The 17,339-nt window shown below is 36.0% G+C and overlaps 1 protein-coding gene across 5 annotated transcripts in view; it reads left to right on the forward strand.

Moving 5' to 3' along the window:
- VPS13A (vacuolar protein sorting 13 homolog A) overlaps positions 1–17,339 on the forward strand; it is a 101,928-nt gene that overhangs the window by 33,540 nt on the left and 51,049 nt on the right. For all 5 annotated transcript variants that reach the window (XM_005492402.4, XM_074533565.1, XM_074533566.1 and 2 more), the window contains exons 23-37: positions 60–198; positions 4,822–4,906; positions 6,620–6,792; positions 8,314–8,470; positions 8,830–8,909; positions 9,155–9,214; positions 9,293–9,449; positions 9,876–9,992; positions 10,074–10,177; positions 10,612–10,779; positions 11,429–11,736; positions 12,453–12,600; positions 13,526–13,676; positions 15,974–16,098; positions 16,821–16,990. In XM_005492402.4, coding sequence (XP_005492459.1) covers positions 60–198; positions 4,822–4,906; positions 6,620–6,792; positions 8,314–8,470; positions 8,830–8,909; positions 9,155–9,214; positions 9,293–9,449; positions 9,876–9,992; positions 10,074–10,177; positions 10,612–10,779; positions 11,429–11,736; positions 12,453–12,600; positions 13,526–13,676; positions 15,974–16,098; positions 16,821–16,990 — 2,142 coding nt within the window. The remainder of the gene's footprint in view (positions 1–59; positions 199–4,821; positions 4,907–6,619; positions 6,793–8,313; positions 8,471–8,829; positions 8,910–9,154; positions 9,215–9,292; positions 9,450–9,875; positions 9,993–10,073; positions 10,178–10,611; positions 10,780–11,428; positions 11,737–12,452; positions 12,601–13,525; positions 13,677–15,973; positions 16,099–16,820; positions 16,991–17,339) is intronic.

Consider the following 17,339-nt stretch of genomic DNA (forward strand, 5'->3'; position numbering starts at 1 on the left):
TGAAATAATTTTAAGATTAATTAACTGTGAAACTTTTGATGTTGTTCTTCAAAAAATAGGTTCAAACTGTCAGGACAGTTGCCTTTACTGTCTATCCAAATATCAGACCAGAAGGTGACAAGTATCTTGGAGCTAATTGATAGCATTCCTAAGCCAGAAAGTGTGCCTGCTACCAGTTCTCCTCCAAAAATGACTGAGGTAAGATTTTCAAGAGATTTCATTAAAAACTATCAGAAAACTGTAAAAAAAAAAAACAGAAAAAAACCTTCTTGATATTAGCATTCCAGTTTTGAAAGGTTCACAAAAAAGTGATGAACAAATGTTGACTTCATGCCTCTTTAAAAATTTAGCTTTTTCTCTAAAGCTGTAGAAAATTTTCTTGCTGTTGAGTTAGTTTATTGTCAGAGTTTACTATTATGGGAATTAATTAGTAGTTCATAATAATCTTGACTAATAAGCATACTCAGTTTTGTTGAGGATTCGTTTAATTGTAACTTCAAATGTATCATAATGCTGCAGAATTTAGATTCAGCTGTTTTGTTTAGTGAAGAAAACATTAAAATGCTGGAATTTTTGAAGTTCAAGTATTATGTCATGTTATATGAGAGTTTCAAAAGCCAAACAATAAATACTCACTATCTGTTTTATAAACAATGCATGCCTGGTAAAAGTAGTAATTTTTTTTCAGCTGATCTCAGTGCTTTTCCCGTTTCAAGTCCTTTACACAGTATAGCTCAGGGGTGGAAGTTTTCCCTTGCACTTGTATCAGTTAGGAGTTTGGAGAGTGGTTCTTGCTCTTTCGCCACCCCCTTTCCTTGGTGAAAATGGTTTGGCTCACTGTTTTATAAATTCTTCTAAACAGAAGTTTGTCCCCTTCTTATTTTTCCTGAAAAATATATTTCACCTTTTGAGCTGTTCTTAACAAAACTAGGAGATTAACTCATAGTTACTAATTTTTGACATGACTAGTCTTTGTGATCTGGCTATGTTTAATGTATGTGTAAAGTAGTCCTATTATTAGAATGTATGTAAACTCTTTTAAAAGTCAAAACCAAAATTTTCCTCTCTGTTTTTCTGTCATTTGTAAATACTTCTAACAATGTTATTTAGTACCTCGTGAACTTGATCCTACAGAAATAGTGGTCATCTTTGTATTTGGGTTTTTTTTTTAGATTATTTGATAATTATCTTTCCATCTTTGTACAAATTATTCTGCACTGTTCTGGAAGGCTGTTACTGCAGTTTGATATTTTCTGTGGGTTATATTAGCATAATATTTATTAACAGTTAATGCAGCAATTTGACATACATACCTATTGAAAGTATGTATACAGTGAAGAGCACTTTTCTTCATGTGGTTCTTGCCATCTCTTTAGTGGTGCCATTAAAATTTTAGCTAATTCTGACTTAATGGTACACTAATAGTATACCCAGCCAAAGCCACCTTAGTCTCTGTTGTTTTGTGCAACAAATCACAAACTAACTTTTTTTGAGGGTAGATATTGGAACTTTACTTTTACAAGAATAGAATTTGCATGTATAAGATGCACATTGTCCTCTGCTTTATAGCACTGACTATACTTGAATTTAATTATAGAATTTAACTGTTAAGTCTCAAGTATTTTAAGTGACCTTGAAGTAATTAGTATTGCCTGTATATTAGTTGTGATATACAGTAGATGAGGTGAGGAAAGACTGTGGACCAAGTATAAATATATTTGTGTTATATGTGAATCCAGATCAAAACTTAGGCTTAGACCTGTTTGCTCAAGCTTCTATTTACTTCAGAACATGACAGACTTTAATTGCTGGTAATTCAGTTAATTTGAGTGGATTTTGGGCTTTGATGGTGGCAGATATACTACCATGCTTTCATCCTTACAACTGTAATTCTTCTGGACTTTGTTAACATCCCATAATTTCTGAACTGAAAATAACGTGAAATCCTTTGTCAGAGGGCTGTTTTCTTTGTTACATTCTGAGTTAGTGGTGGAAGTGACCTTGAGCTGTGAAAACAGAAGACATTTTGGAACAGATCCTTCTACGTTTTTGCACTCAGCATTTTAGTCCAAGAATACACTTCAGTGTATAAGTTCATTTTTCAAGATTTGTACTATGAAGTCAAATTTCATTTCTTTGTCCTTGTTTTCATAGAATGTGGAAGTGTTACGGATGAGACATTTTCACGTATTTCTTAAATACTTAGTCTATTTATTACATGTATATCGCCAGCTGGGGGTTTATGTGCAAATCGCAAACAGGATGGGACTGCTGAGGAACGTGCCTTGAGCTGTTTTGTTTTTCAGCATCAGTCTCATTACATGGTTATGACAATGGGAAGATGCCATCAGCTCACATCCCAGGCAGCAGACCAACAACTTAATTTACAACATACTTTATAAGTTTTTTGACCAATCACACAAAGCAAAAGCACATTGACAGTAGTTCTATCCAACCACTGTAAGCACACGTACCTTTGGTTAAATCAATGCCTGCTTGTTTTGAATACAATACCTGCTTGTAAGGCTTAAAACACAGTGCAAGAGCTCCATTATTAAGCTTAAAACTTCCTAATATCTTGCTAAATAAACTTTTCTGTAGCTTAGGGAGTTATTCTAGACAGGGGTTAATACACAGACCATTGTTCTATTTGTCTTTGTTTTTCTACTTTGTAAATAATTTTTCTGCTGATCTATCTCATGGCTACTGCTTAGCTCCAGTCACATTTCTGCTGTCCCTGAGGCCTGCCTTTTGCAGCTTTCCCCAAACCCTCTGATTTTGTGGATTTCCACACTTGTAGACATGAATATATTCAATGAAATCAGATTATATAGGCTGGAGACAGAGATGTGGGAATGTTGAGCGTGAAATGAAAAATGTAGCCTTGGAAACAATATTCAAGATGTTTCTTGTTGCCATAATGTATCGATTTGATACTGTGGTGTTGCGAATAATTGTCTGAGCCTGAACTTTGAAAATTGCGGTAACAAGGGAGAGGAGAAGATGTGGTGGTGCCACAGGGAAAGACCTGTTTTAAACTGTGCAGTCCAGAGCCAAAGGCACTCAAGAAGAAAGGGCACACAGTGCACAGTGCTCTTACTTTGATACTCTGTGCAAGGCACATCTATAATACATGTGCATGTGGAACTTGCAGGTGAGAATTCCTTACAAACTCAGATTGCTGAGATTGCTTTCTGAGACTTGATGATAACTAAATCATTTGGATATTTTTACTAAGAGCATTTAATTCTATCATATATGAAACCACGTAGAGTGGAAGATTCCTGTTCTAGAGTGCACTCTAGTGGCATTTCACATATTTTCAGTTACTACTCTGAGTTGTGCCTAACTACATTTCACAGTTGAAGACTCAGAATCATAGATTATCCTGATGTGGAAAGGACCCACAAGGATCGTCGAAGTCCGATTCCTGGCCCTGCACAGGACCATCCCTAGGACTCAACACCATATACTGCAGAGCATTGTCTAAACACTTTTTGAACTCTGTCCAGCTGGTGCTGTGACCACTTCCCTGAGGAGCTGTTCCAGTGCTCAACCACTTTCTTGGAAAGAGACCTTTTCGTAGTGTAAACCTCCCTGACACCGCTTCATGCTGTTCCCTCGAGTCCTGTCACTGGTTCCCAGAGGGAAGGGATCAGTTTCAGCCCCTCTGCTTCCTCTTGTCAGAAAGTTGAAGAGTACTGTGAGGCCTCCTCTCAGTATTTTACTAGTTGTTTTTTTCCCCTTATGTCTGAAGCAGTGCAATTCAATGAGGCGAAGTGCTAGATTCCACGCTTGGGTCACAACAACCCCAAGCAGTGCTACAGGCTGGGGACGGAGTTCCTGGAAAGCTGTCCAGCAGATAAGGAGCTGGGGGTGCTGGTTGACTGGCAGCTGAACATGAGCCAGTGTGTGCCCAGGTGGCCAAGAATGCCAAGGACATCCTGGCCTGTACCAGCAATATTGTGGCCAGCAGGACCAAGGCAGTGATTATCCCCCTGTCCCTTGACACTGGTGGGCCCTCACCTTGAATCCTGTGCTCAGTTTTGGGCTCCTCATGAGAAAGGCTGAGGTGCTGGTCTTTTCTCCCGAGCAAAAAGTGCCAGGATAAGAGTAAATGGCCTCAGATTGCTTCAGAGGAGGTTTAGATAGGATATTAGGAAAATTTTTTCACCAAAATGATTGTCAATCATTGGAGCAGGCTGCCCGGTGGATGAGTCACCATCCCTGCAGCTATTTAAAAGGCTTGTAGATGTGGCTTGCCACAAAACTACGTCTCTTGCAGTGCTAGGTTTATAGTTGGACTTGGTGATCTGAAGGGTCTTTTCTAACCAAAATGTTTCTATGTTTCTGTGAAATAGAAAGCAGTCCTGTCTGCTCTAATGTTTTGTGTATCACTTTTTCTTTTTTCCCCACCCAGCACTTGTGTTAGTTTTGTAAAGAGCTGTTGATCTTTATTGTTCTCTGAAGTTGCTGTATTGTAGTCCTTTGAGGGACTAGGTTTTGTCTTTTATAATTTTTCATATCATGTGCCATTTCTAACCGTCTTTTGGTCTGTGAAGTTGAATGTTTGAACCTCCTGTGTTTTGTAGTGTGTTCTCTCTAGTTAGATGGAAGTGCAAAAGTTGCTGCTTCTACCTATTTTAGGCCTCGTTTCTCCCCATCCTTATAATTTTAGTAATGTGTTTAATTTTATTGAATTGCACTTAAGCTAAGTGGTAAATTGCACTTTCCCTAAGTTGTAAAACTTGGATGCAGTATATATGCATGCAGTAACATGACCAATAAATACAAGACAAATTTTTATATCTCCTGTTTCAGGCTACACTGTCCCCTGTGCTTCCAGCACCACATTCGTCTCAAGGCGTGTATTCTGTTTTGGATCTTCATTCATTTCCTGAGTCAGGTAGTATAATCTGTTTTAAGGTCTTGCTTAAGAAGTGGGTCAAGTCAAGAAGTTTTTGAGTTCTTTGAATTAATTTATTATTCTTACTGTAAGCAAGGATATGGGGCTTTGTTTCAAGTTCTTGAGGGCTGAGTAGTGTTATATTCTGTTTAGCTTATAATTGATGCTGTACAAACTACTTGTAGCAATGTACTACATATAGCATTATATATGTATATACTGCTATATACAGCAGTAAAATTCTGTATTCTTGTTTTTGTCATTCCCTTCCTGAGGGTATAGCAAGAAAATTTTGTTTGGTATGGTGGGTTTATTTTTGTCGGCATATGTTATTATTGCAAATCTGTATTCAGGGCATTTGAAGTAATATGAACTTTTTAGCTTTAGCATGTACTTAGTCCTCTGATGATGGTTTTAGTTATTTTCTTGTGGTGAAGGATTTCTCTCTTATTTAGGTGGATTTGTTTAAATGACAAGGTAGGGAAATGATAACCATTAGAAACTGCTTTGTTTTTATAAACAAACATTTTGGTTTGTACTGGATAAAGCAGAAGATTGGCTGTGGGAGAACCAGTTGTGTTCAACACTTCCTTGCTGTTCAAAACAGCTTAGCTAGATCCTAATATTTCATCTAGTAGTTACATTAGAAAAATAATCAAACATATCAGTATTATTTCAGTATCAGTTATGTTTGTGATGCCAAAACACTCAACTGGAGAAACGGACTACTACTTTCTCAAGTTAATGTTTTTTGTGGTTAGCAAACACTAGCAAAATTATCGGCAAAGTTACCATGTCTGTTTCATAGCTTTAAATTCAGTGTGTATGCAGTATGTGTAAAAATATGTGTTTGTTCATCTTCATCTGTTTTTATATAAACTCCTTTAAGAGTCATGTCTTTCAGTTCTTAAAAACTAGGCTGAAGTGAGAATGCATGCTGGCAACAAGTAATTTGAGAAAGTAATAGCTAGATTTAGATTGGAATCAAGTCTGATTTTTAATCGAGTCTATACTATACATACAGTTATACAGTCCTTTTAAGTGATTTATGTTAATTCTCTATCTTTACTCTCCAAAATCTCAGAGCTGTTTTTAAGCTTTACAAAATACTTCATGTTATTTGTTGAGTTTTTTTAGAAGGATATTTCTTCCACAATTAACTTATACTTGAGTGTTTATGTTTTTAGATGAAGACGACCTTCACAAGACAGTGTAATCTATTTATCCTGGTTATATTCTGCACTAATGTAAAGTGAATTAAAAGCTTGATAGTTCTTAGGAGTCTCTCTGAAATGGGAGATCTACAGCAGCAAGAAATCCCAAGTAGTGTGGCTGATACTGAGGCCATGGCTCCTGTACTGTCAACAGCAGTCTGATCAGCAGATGAGTTAAGCTGTTAGGTCACACCAAAGGCAAGACAAAGCATCGATTGTGCGGTCTTTTGCAAAGCCAGAAGTAAGAGAATGCTGAAAGGAATTAGCTAATGAGATCTGAAGTTTATGATGACATAATGGAGGCAGCTGTAGGTTTGGTGTAAAGTTGTGGAGGCTGGAATAGGGATGGTTATGGAAACAGATTTTATTGCTAGTTGTCAGCTAGATACTTGTATATTTAAGCTTTTATGGATGTAGATGTAAAAACTCTAGGTTACAATACTGTAAAATATTGGTTGTGTAAACTGCATATGTAATGATGTTGTGAATTAATCCTTAGAATCAGAAGAAGAATTTTATGATGCACTAAGCAGTCCTGTGGAAGATGTGCCATTTTTTGAAGTCTCATCTAGCCCCCTCAAGCAGACTGTCAGTACAAGGCGAAAAAATCTACACAAACAAGAATCTCTGAAAAATATGACAGATTTCCAACTAAAGTTTGAAGTAGCTCAGGTAAAATTACTTTTAAAAATTTCCCTGAAGCACAGCAGGACTGTATTTTTTTTCCATGTCTGTTGTGTTTATAATTTCCTATGCGCAGAGATACTCATTCCCCATTTTTCCCTAAAACTATTATGCAGAGTTTTTTCCATAAAAACTCTGGATATGGAATAATTGTGCTTCTATATTCTTGTCATCACTGAAGTGCTTTGGTTTATCCACTTGATTTCCCAACTCACTTTGTCACTGAATTTTCTTTACCTATGTTTCAGAAATCACATTACATCTTTGTTTTAGCTAAATAGGTGCTTGTGGCTTTTTTTTCCAGATACTGCTGTGGTCAATGGGAAAACTTCATTAATGTTTTATGTTGTAACAAGCATCTTATTTTTCTGTTCTAGTTTTTCCCAGATGCTGTTGTCCACACATGTAAATCTATAACACCTTCATTATGAAGAGTTTTCTGTATTCTTGCTGTTTCAGGCTTAGGGGGGAAAAAAGAGTACTTTATCCAAATGCAAGAATCCCTGCTAACTGTATCAGTTCTAGTAAAAGAGGTGACTTATTAACACTATCATTAACTTTGTCATTAGATGATCATGGCTATGGGACTGTTATTCCTGAAACTCAGTGTATTTTACTTTACATTTATTTTAAAAATAAATCATACCAATCCAGTTAACTTTACAAATTTTGTTTTATGCTAGGGCTTACAGAATGTCTTCAACACCCCACAGCTAGCTTTTAGCACACTGTATATTACACCTTTACTTCTAATAAAGCTGAAATGTAGTGTTTACATGATGACATGACCTTATTTAGAACTGCTAGTATAAAACAAGGATGCTATGTTTTACCTTATTTAATAATAACAACTAACTTACAATCTTTAAGAAAAATTAATTTGGGACTCTATTAGAAATCACTTCTGTTGTCCTCAAAGTTTAAAATCGCTTACTGGATTTTGTTTTGATTTTTCTTATTTGTAGTCAGCCTTCCATGGAAAGGAAGAATACATATATTTGTTTGGTTGTCAAAATCAGATCCAACAGCCCAGCTACATATTTATTTAACAACACTATTGTCATGCATTGGTGAAAATGTAGTAAATCCTCTTGCCAGACATTCAGCTTGGGAATCTAACTCTTAAAAGAATTCAGAGAAATTCCAGTGAAATTCCAGAGAAATTCCAACACTTTGTGTTGACCGAAAATCTAGTTTTGACTGTATTGAACATTGCTGAGTGCTGTACAGATTTTTTTTTAAATAATAGTTTTTGTGACTGTTACTTTGGTATTATATACATGCATGTTTGAAGTTTTTGTTATAATAGCAGCAACTGGTACTGCTTGTTGAATTGTTTATTTCTATTCAAGGCATTTGCTGCATAGAGTTTAATTATCAACATAGAAATAGACATTAACCAATAAAATGTAAGTAAATATATTATATCCTGTATAAAAAACGAAGCAGTTATTATGCTTCTTATAATCCCTTAATGGTTTTGGGTGTGTGTTTTGGTTTTTTCTTTAGGTCTTAATTAAATTATGCCGTCGTACTGGTGATACTGAGATGCCTGTGCTTCAGCTTGATATTTTGGGCTTAGGCACTGAACTGAAAGTGAGAACATTTGACATGACTGGGAGTGCTTTCCTTCGTGAAGTTTGTCTTCTATGCCCAGAGTATATTGGTAAGTATTTATAATCTGGTCAAGGAATTTTTCACAAATAACACTGTGAATTTGTCTTCAAAAGCTCTGTAGGACTTTTGTCAAATAAGGAAGATTTGCTTCCTAACTTAAATGTAGGGCTGAGGGCAAGTAAATCAGGAGCTCATCCACTCATTAGTGCTTTGGTAAATATGTTCTGGTGGTGATGATTGTAGAGATTGTAGATTGTGAACATTTAATTACTTTATGTCTTCAAAAGAGGGTTTTTGATTAAGCAGCAATGACAGCTATTAGCCTACCTGGCAGTTTATAGATGAAGAAGATTTTAATTTTTTTTTCTTTTAAGTAATTTTCTGTATTCTTTTTTGGTTTTTTTTTAGATGATAATGACAAGCCAGTTTACATAATTACTACATTGGATAATGTAGAAGATGATCTTCTCACTCTGGAATATACAAAGGTTAGGAAAGAGTAGGCTTTGCTTTTCAATTGTAAGCCCGTCATAAGCACCACATTAATATGCATCAGATGTTGAATGTTTTTTCCTTACTTATTGACATTTTTAACGTATTGATTGTCACGTGCAAGGTCTGTCTGCTCTTTCAGCAGAAAAACTTAAGTTGTAGTGGATTTGAAAATAAGTTTTTTTAATGGAATTTACAAACTTCTGATTTGTTTGTTTTATGTGCATTTTTGGTGGAACAGACTGATATTAAGGGACCAGAACTGAAAACTGTCTGTCAGAATGTTCTACAGAAAATAAAGGTATGATAATTTTTTTTTGCATAATTTTCTCAATTTGGGAGGAGAGGCATACTGGATAAACAAAAATTTTTCTTTTAGGTGAACTTTTCTTCTCTAGATGTTCATTTGCATACTGAAGCTCTGCTGAATGCAATGAACTATCTGAGTAATCTTCTGCCTAAACAAGAAACTAAAGTTGTGGAAGAACCAGTCTATGAAAAAACAGAAGAGAAGAAGGATGTTCTAAAAAAATTTAGTAAGTTTCTTTATTATTTTTTCCTCCTTTCATTCCTCTTTTTTCACTTAAGTAAGAAATAAAATGAAGGTACTTTCTATTTTTGTAAGCCTGTTAATGATGTTTGATAGGAGAAATTTTGCTTCAAATTATATGTATTTATATGGTGTGCTTAGCCATGTGCAATTTTCTGACACATAGATCAAGATTTACATTTGCTATGTATTGGAGGCACTAAGTGAATGTAAATAGAAAAGCCATAATTTTTTGTCAGGTTTTTATTGTTTTTTTCTTGGTATAAATCAAGACATTTGATGGCCTTATGGCTGTTACCTTATACCTGAGGAGCATCAACCTCTTACTTGCTGTGCAGTTTAAAGAGATACTAAAACAGTACATGTCCTCATTGAAGAATGGTAACTTTTGTTATTTTTTTGTTTCTCATAGCATCAAAAAAATCAAAATATGAAGATATTATTGACCTCATTATCTGTGCAGATTTATCATGTTTGCGTATTTTTATTGGAGAGGAAAACCGTAGAATAGCTGAAATTCACATTGAAGGTAGGAACAAAACTTTATTCACAAAAGCACAAAACTTTGGAGGCACTATAGTGTATGGATTTTGTATGTCTTGTTTTTGAGGTCTGGATAGCCAAGTGATCATGAAGAAAGCAGCAACTGATGTGACTGCAAAATTGAAGAACATCACTGTTGTGGATTCTGATGAGAAAGCACTGTATAAAAAGGTAGGCGTATGCATGTATTGTTGATTTTGTTTTTGAATGGATGCTAAATTAAACTTACTTTTTAGACTCTACTCTCTACTGTGACTTTTTTCAGTCATGTTTTATGTACTTGCTAGGAGTAGTATTCTCTATATGACAGAATAATTTTGCACTTACAACCAGTGTTTATTGGACTGACATTAATTTGTGTAACTATGATATTTAGCCTCTTACTGTGTTGACTTTTGTGAAGAGAATTATTCAAGCTGAATGTCAACTTAATAGTTTCAGCTATTTCAATGGATTTTAAAAATTTGATTTTTTTTTCATACATTGTTGAGATTCTTGGAGTTAAAATGTCTTAGTGGTGTGAGGTGCTACATTTTGTTTTGAAGTTAAGTTTCTCCAATATGTAAGTTTTTACAGTTAAGATAATATTTTTTTTTCTTCTTAAGGCTCTTTACATCACAGAAAAAGAAGTCTTCAACTTCAGAATGGTATCATATGTGAATGCTACGGATGGCATTGCATATACAAATATGGATGTTGTTGACAATCGTATTTACCTAACTGTTGGGTGTATTCAAGTAGTTTTTGTCAACAAGTTTGTTACATCTGTTTTGGTAAGTTAAATTTTCCAGATACTGTTTCTTATCATCCAGGTGAAGTTGTCAGAGCAAGAAAGGGATAAGATGTTCCATATGGGGTGGTGTCCATTTGTATAAGAGCTTTTATATACTATTGTAAAAGAGTTTGCTGGGATTGGTGGTTGGGCTTGATGGCTTATTTTTCTTATATATATGTTTGTTACTGTGGAGCAGATGAGTTAGCAAAAATGTTTACTATTCTTAATAATAATGTTTGTCTTAAAACGTTTGTAACAGCTGTTAAATATACATACCTTTCATTATTTAGAACACTGAAATATAAGTAAGAAACCATGAAAATTAATGCCCTTTCCATAAATGCTGCTCATAAATCAATCTTCTGCTGCTCATATGATTAGATAAAAATATAGTTCCTACAAGTCATGTTACAAGGTCATTGCTCTTACCATCTAATTTTCCAAATATTTAGTATAGAAATTTATTTTTTTATATGCATAATTTATCATACTTGAGGAAAGATTATCCTATTAAAGAATTTGGACAAAATATATAGCAAAAATAACATTTTAGAATGGTTTGCTGTTTAAATAACTATGATTTATAGCATTTTTGAAGTACTGTAATTCTTAATAATTAATTCCTGATGTCTGTATTTCTTTCCTAGGCTTTTATAAATAACTTTCAAGCTGCCAAGGAAGCTTTAACTGAGGCAACTGTTCGAACAGCAGAGAAAGCAGCTACAGGTGTAAAAGGGTTAGCAGAGCGTAGTTCCCGTTTAGCGCTGGATATCAATATCAAGGCACCTGTTGTGATAATTCCACAGTCTGCAATGTCTGCAAATGTCCTGGTGGCTGATCTTGGTCTAATCACTGTGAAGAACCAGTTCTTTATCGCTAAAACAAAAATACGATGTACTCTTCCACCTGTTATTGACTCTATGACAGTGAAATTGAGTGAACTGAAGTTGTATAGGTAATGTAATGTCAATATTTTAGAATTTATTTAATCCTTTTGGGATTCTTCAGGTAGAGAGCTTCAAGGAGTAGTTAAATAAGTAGTTAATGGTTGGTGAGTGACAGACTATTATCTTGGAATATAACAACAAATTAATATTTTTTAAAGCAATGAAAATGTATGGTTTAGGAAAAGGACCAATCTGCTCATCTTTAAATAGAAGCAAGTCATTGTTCAGAATAAATTGTGTAGTACTGTAGGGTTATGCATTATTCATTAATTTGGGACAGGCTATACCTATTTGTATTAGACTGTTTTGATGGGATTTTCAAGCTATGCATAGCGGCAAAGATCCTCAGTTAGACAGCCATTAAGAACTGTTTAAAAATGGTCCTTGGTGCAGGGGGTTCATGGAGGGAATGGGAATGGAGGGGACTTTTCAAACACAGTTGGAGAGTACAGAAGAAAGAAGGAATTGCTCTCTACTGGAGAGCAGGTAAGAGGTCCTGACTTGCAAGAGTTTGTGTGTTGCATGCCCAGTATGTGCCTGATACCTCCTCCCTACAAAGGAAGGAGGTGCACTTGGTGGAGTAAGGCTTCAACTAGAGCTACTTGGAGTAATATAAAGGCAGTTTTATAGTATTATTTGAAAGGATGAGGGAGGAAAAGACAGAAATGTGTTTTTTAGAATGTGGAATATGTGAAAGCTGGGAGCATTTTGCTTCTTTTCACAGATCTTACTATGAGCAAGATTCTTTGCAAACTGAAGTACAGTTGCTGCAGCCAATCAATCTGGAAGTAGCTGTTGAACGAAATTTAGCTGCTGCATGGTATCACGAAGTTCCCGATATTGAAATATCTGGCCGACTCAAGCCTATGAATGTAAGCACTTGTTTCTGAAAGCAACTGTTAAAATATTTCTGGAAAACAGATTCATTTTTCTCTATAAAAGTCCAAGCTCAGTAGTTAAAGTATTGTTTGATTTCAAGACATAGAGATAGAACAGCTTTTGTTGTTTCATAGGTGAAAAGGAAATGAATAGATTTTGGTTCTAATTTAAGGTCTGTATTTCATCTGTGATACTCCAGGCAGACTTAGTACTATAAATTACTGTTGCTAGTTAAAAATGCTTATTCTTTTATCTATCAGTGTCTTCCAGTGAAGTGTTGGAAAAGTTGGGGGTTATTGGTTTGTTCAAAAGCAGTGCTGAATTTGTACCTGTGACAAACCTGAAGAGTTATTAATGACCTGCTGTACCACATAGGCACTCACAGATCTGTGGGGCCAAATGGGATTCATCCTACCATGATTTAATTTAGCATAAAGGAAAAATGAATTGAAATTTAAACAGAACACAGTTTAAATTTAACATTAAAAATAGAAAGGTTGTAATGGGTGTGAGGAAAACCAATTTGCCAGATTTTGAAATAGAACTCATAAGTACTACTGTAAAGTAAGTATTACTGTAAAGTAAGTATTACTGTAAGGTGCCTTGTGACTAATAGCAGGTAAAAATTTTGGTCAACTGTAAGTCAGTCTGTATGTGTACGTGTTCTGACATTCCAGTTTCTAAATTGTAACTTGGTAGGTAAAGTTTGTAGATGAAAACAAAATAATGTGTGACTGATTTCTGATTTCTAGAAATTACTGGAAGAAGTTGTGTGAATTTGAGAAAAATGTTCAGTGTCCTAAACAGAGACTCAGATGAGATTAATTTGATTTATCTGTTTACTTGTAAGCCCAGATTTTAGTTACCAAAAATTATGTGAACAAAGTTGTTCTGATGTCTGTTCCAATTTTTTTAAAGCTCATTCTCAGTCAGGAAGATATTACCACAATACTGAGGACACTAAATGAAAATGCAGGTGAAAGCTCTGGTGCATCAACAACTTTGCCTGAATCAAAAGCATCAGCTAGTCATTCTAGTGAAATGCACGGTACTTCTCAGCAGTCTGCAGGTAATATTTTCTAAAATTACATCATCTGGCATTTTTAGGTATTATTGTTAATATATAGCTTCTGTTGGAATTACATTTAAAAATGGATGCCAGATTCATCTGTGTGTACCAATACTGTAGAATCACAAAATAATAAAGGCTGCAGAAGACCTCCAAGACCATCAAATGCAACCTTTGACCAAACACCACCATATCAACTGAACCATAGCACTATGTGCCACGTCCAGGTCTTCTTGAAGACTTCCAGGGATGGCCACTCCACCACCTTCCTGAGCAGAAACTCTTCCTGATGTCCAGCCTGAACCTCCCCTGTCTCAGCTTGAGGCTGTATCATCTTACCCTGTCACTGACTAGGTGTCTGTGAAAATAGACCAGCTGCCCATCTTGCTACAACCTCCTTTTAAGTAGTTGTGGAGACCAATAGGGCTCTTCTGAGCTTCCTTTTCTCTAGCCTGAACACCTCCATCTCCTTCAGCCAATCCTCATATAACTTGTGTTGCAGACTGTTCGGCAGTTCCATTGTCCTTCCCTGGACATGTTTCAGGACCTCAGTGTCTTTGTTTTGTGAGGGGCCCAGAACTGGAAGCAGGATTCAAAGTGTGGCTTCACTTTCAGTATGGGCTGAGTACAGGTGGGCAATTGCTGTCCTGGTCCTGCTGCCCACACTTGCTGATACAGGCCAGGATCATATTGGCCATCTGGACACAGCTGGCTCATGTTCAGACACTACTGAGTAGCTCTCTCAGGTCCTTTTCCCCTGAGCAGCTTTCCAGACACTCTGTCCTCAGCCTGTAGCATTGCCAGGGGTTGTTGTGATCCAAGAGCAGGACTTGGCACTTCACCTCATACCATTGCCCTCAGCCCATTATCCAGCCTGTCCAGATTCCTCTGCAGAGCCTTCCAACCCTCCAGCATATCGAAACTCCTGCCCAACTTGGTGTCATCTGTGAACTGACTGAAAGCTGCTTGGTCCCCTTATCCAAATCCCTAAAATTAAGTTGTTAAACAGAAGTGGTTCCAATATTGAGCTCTGGAGAACACCACTGATGACTGTCTGCCAATTGGATATAATTCCATTCACTACCACTCTCTAGGTCCAGCCATCCAGCCAGTTTTTAACCTAGCAAAGAGTTTACTTGTCCAAGCTCTGGCCTGCCAGCTTCTCCAGGAATATCCTCAGGAGCTGTGGAGGGTCACCCTTTCCTTCTACATGCCCTGCCCACATGAACTGCTGCAGCAAATGCTGTGCCACATCCTTCTGATGTGCCATGTCCTGTTTGCCCGCATTTTCGCTGTGCTTCAACTTCTTATGCTCCCTGGAGTCGTTTAAATCTCCCTTGGTTGCTCTGGCAAGGCCCTCACCATGTAGGCCTCACTTAGGAGAGCTCCTGGGTCCTGCCAGGTCTCCCATCTCAGGTTTCCCTGACTCTGGGAGCCCCCTGCCAGGCTTTTTGAGGTATTTTGCCCTGCCAGCTGTAGCCGCTGATGCTGCTCTTGTTGCTGCTGTCACTAAATGCCTCCTTAGCTGATGAGGTTGGTTGACTGCTAGTGGACCTATTATCTTGACATTGTGGTTTGAGCACTATCTGACAGTAATAATAGTGAATAGGAGCAAGTGAGCCACTGAAGTGAGCTTTGGGGCATGACATGTAATGTCAAGGTCTTGTTATCCTGGCCATAATGCAAGGCAGTACTTAAAAGTCTCTTGATTGCATTTTTTAACATCCCAACTTTGGAAAGCTACCATTTTACTCTTTTTCCTTTATATGGTGGTTTCCTTGCTGTCCAGATTTAGATCTGTTTGTCTGTTGTAATGATGGTGCCCCTGAAAGTTGTTCTTATTTGATACATGTCACTGCCCATTGACTCAGCACACAGTAGAAGGAAAAGCGAGTAAAGAAAGCCATCTTTTGTTGAACTCCTTTATTACACATGAAAACCAGCAACAATGTGGCAGATGAACAAATGAGGAGCAAAGTAAATTTGTATTTTTGTAGCACTCTTGCACACTGTAGTGTTAACCTGAAGTTGTACATTTGAGTTTTAAAGATGGTAAAAATCTCATGTTGAATATGTGAGGGGCGAATATAAATTTTATATTCTTAAATGTGTGATTTTGCCAAAAGTAGTTACATAAAGTATGATAAACATATGCTAAGTGTGGGTGGATTTACATGTGGAGAAAAAGCTTAGTTGTTGTCTTTATGGTTGTAAGTGAGGATATTTTGTTTTGTTTTTTTCCTTATTTGCAGTCAGGTAATTTTTTAAATATTAACCATTTTTTTGATTCCTGAAAGGTGTAACTGTTGTGACATCAGCTGTGGTGGAATTGCATTCACCTATGAAAATAAAAACAACACTAAAACTGGACTTCAGATTTGACTCTCTGACTTTAGTGTTGTATAGTCCAAATTCAAAACAGGTAAGTATAATTTTGGTTACAAAGAGTAATCAGTAGCTTTAAGATTGCCTAGAGTCCTCGAAATTCGGAACAAGAATAGCTTAATTTATGACAGAGAAAGTGTGTTCTAGCAATAATAACGAATGTGATGGAAATGAGAGAACAGCTATTTTATCTAAATTGCTTGGCAGATACTACAGGAAATAGAATAGGCAGTGGTAGCACATAATACATGGCATCTTCTGTCATCTGACAAAAAATCTGATGAAAATTTCTATTAATTTAAAATATCGTTTGGGAAGAAAAATATGCAGAGGAATGAAATATATTAATTAATTACATGTAGAGATGGGTACATGGACACACACAAAATGGTGGAGAACAATTCTTAAATTTGTCAATAGGAATACATTTATATTCATCTTGGTTTAAACTTACAAAACCTGTCACTAGATTTCTGACTAAAAGTTTTTAAGTTATTGTAAACTTAGGTCTCTCACTTATGTTAATTTGCTTTAGAAAGATGGTAGAAGGACAAAGCTTTGCATTTTGAAAATTTTGTCTTGTATGTGGTTGTGGTTGTTTGTGGTTATCAAGCTAAAGATCCCAACATTTTGAATTATTAGTGGGTTTATTTAATTTATATTTTTGAAAATATCGTCAGTTAGAGTAAAACTGTATATCACACCTTTTTATTATTTTTGCTACCCATAATGAAATCTACAAATGTTTCATTTAAACAGGTTAACAGTTTGGATCAGAGAGATGACCTTTTGAAGCTTGCAGAGTTTAAATTAGTTCTCATGTCAGCTGCTCTAAAAATGTTATCAGATGGTTCCATGAATGCTTCAGTCAAACTCGCAAACTGTACATTAGATGATAAGAGACAGTCCATCCAGAAGGCTACACCAAGGTCTGTAATTTTACATAATTTACTGTTTATTGGAGTTAGACAAAGAGTTCATAATGTTTACATTTCATTAGTATTCTGTTAAAACTGCAATTGTTTTAGTGTAGGAGTTCTTAAAGTACTTATTTCTGTGCATGCATGTTTCACATGCCTTTTGTTCCACGTCTTTGTGAGAGACCAGTGCTACATACAAAAAATGAAATAAACTGAACTTTAAATATAAATTTAACAAATGTGCATAGAAAACAATTTCACTTTCCACTTTAATGAAGTTTTAAGTAAGACTGAGATGATGTCTCATGAATAGTAACAAACTTCAGTAAAATGTAGTGCTTTTGATATGTAAACCTAC

The sequence above is a fragment of the Zonotrichia albicollis genome, chromosome Z (assembly GCF_047830755.1).
Source record: "Zonotrichia albicollis isolate bZonAlb1 chromosome Z, bZonAlb1.hap1, whole genome shotgun sequence".
In the NCBI taxonomy this organism is placed as follows: domain Eukaryota; kingdom Metazoa; phylum Chordata; class Aves; order Passeriformes; family Passerellidae; genus Zonotrichia; species Zonotrichia albicollis.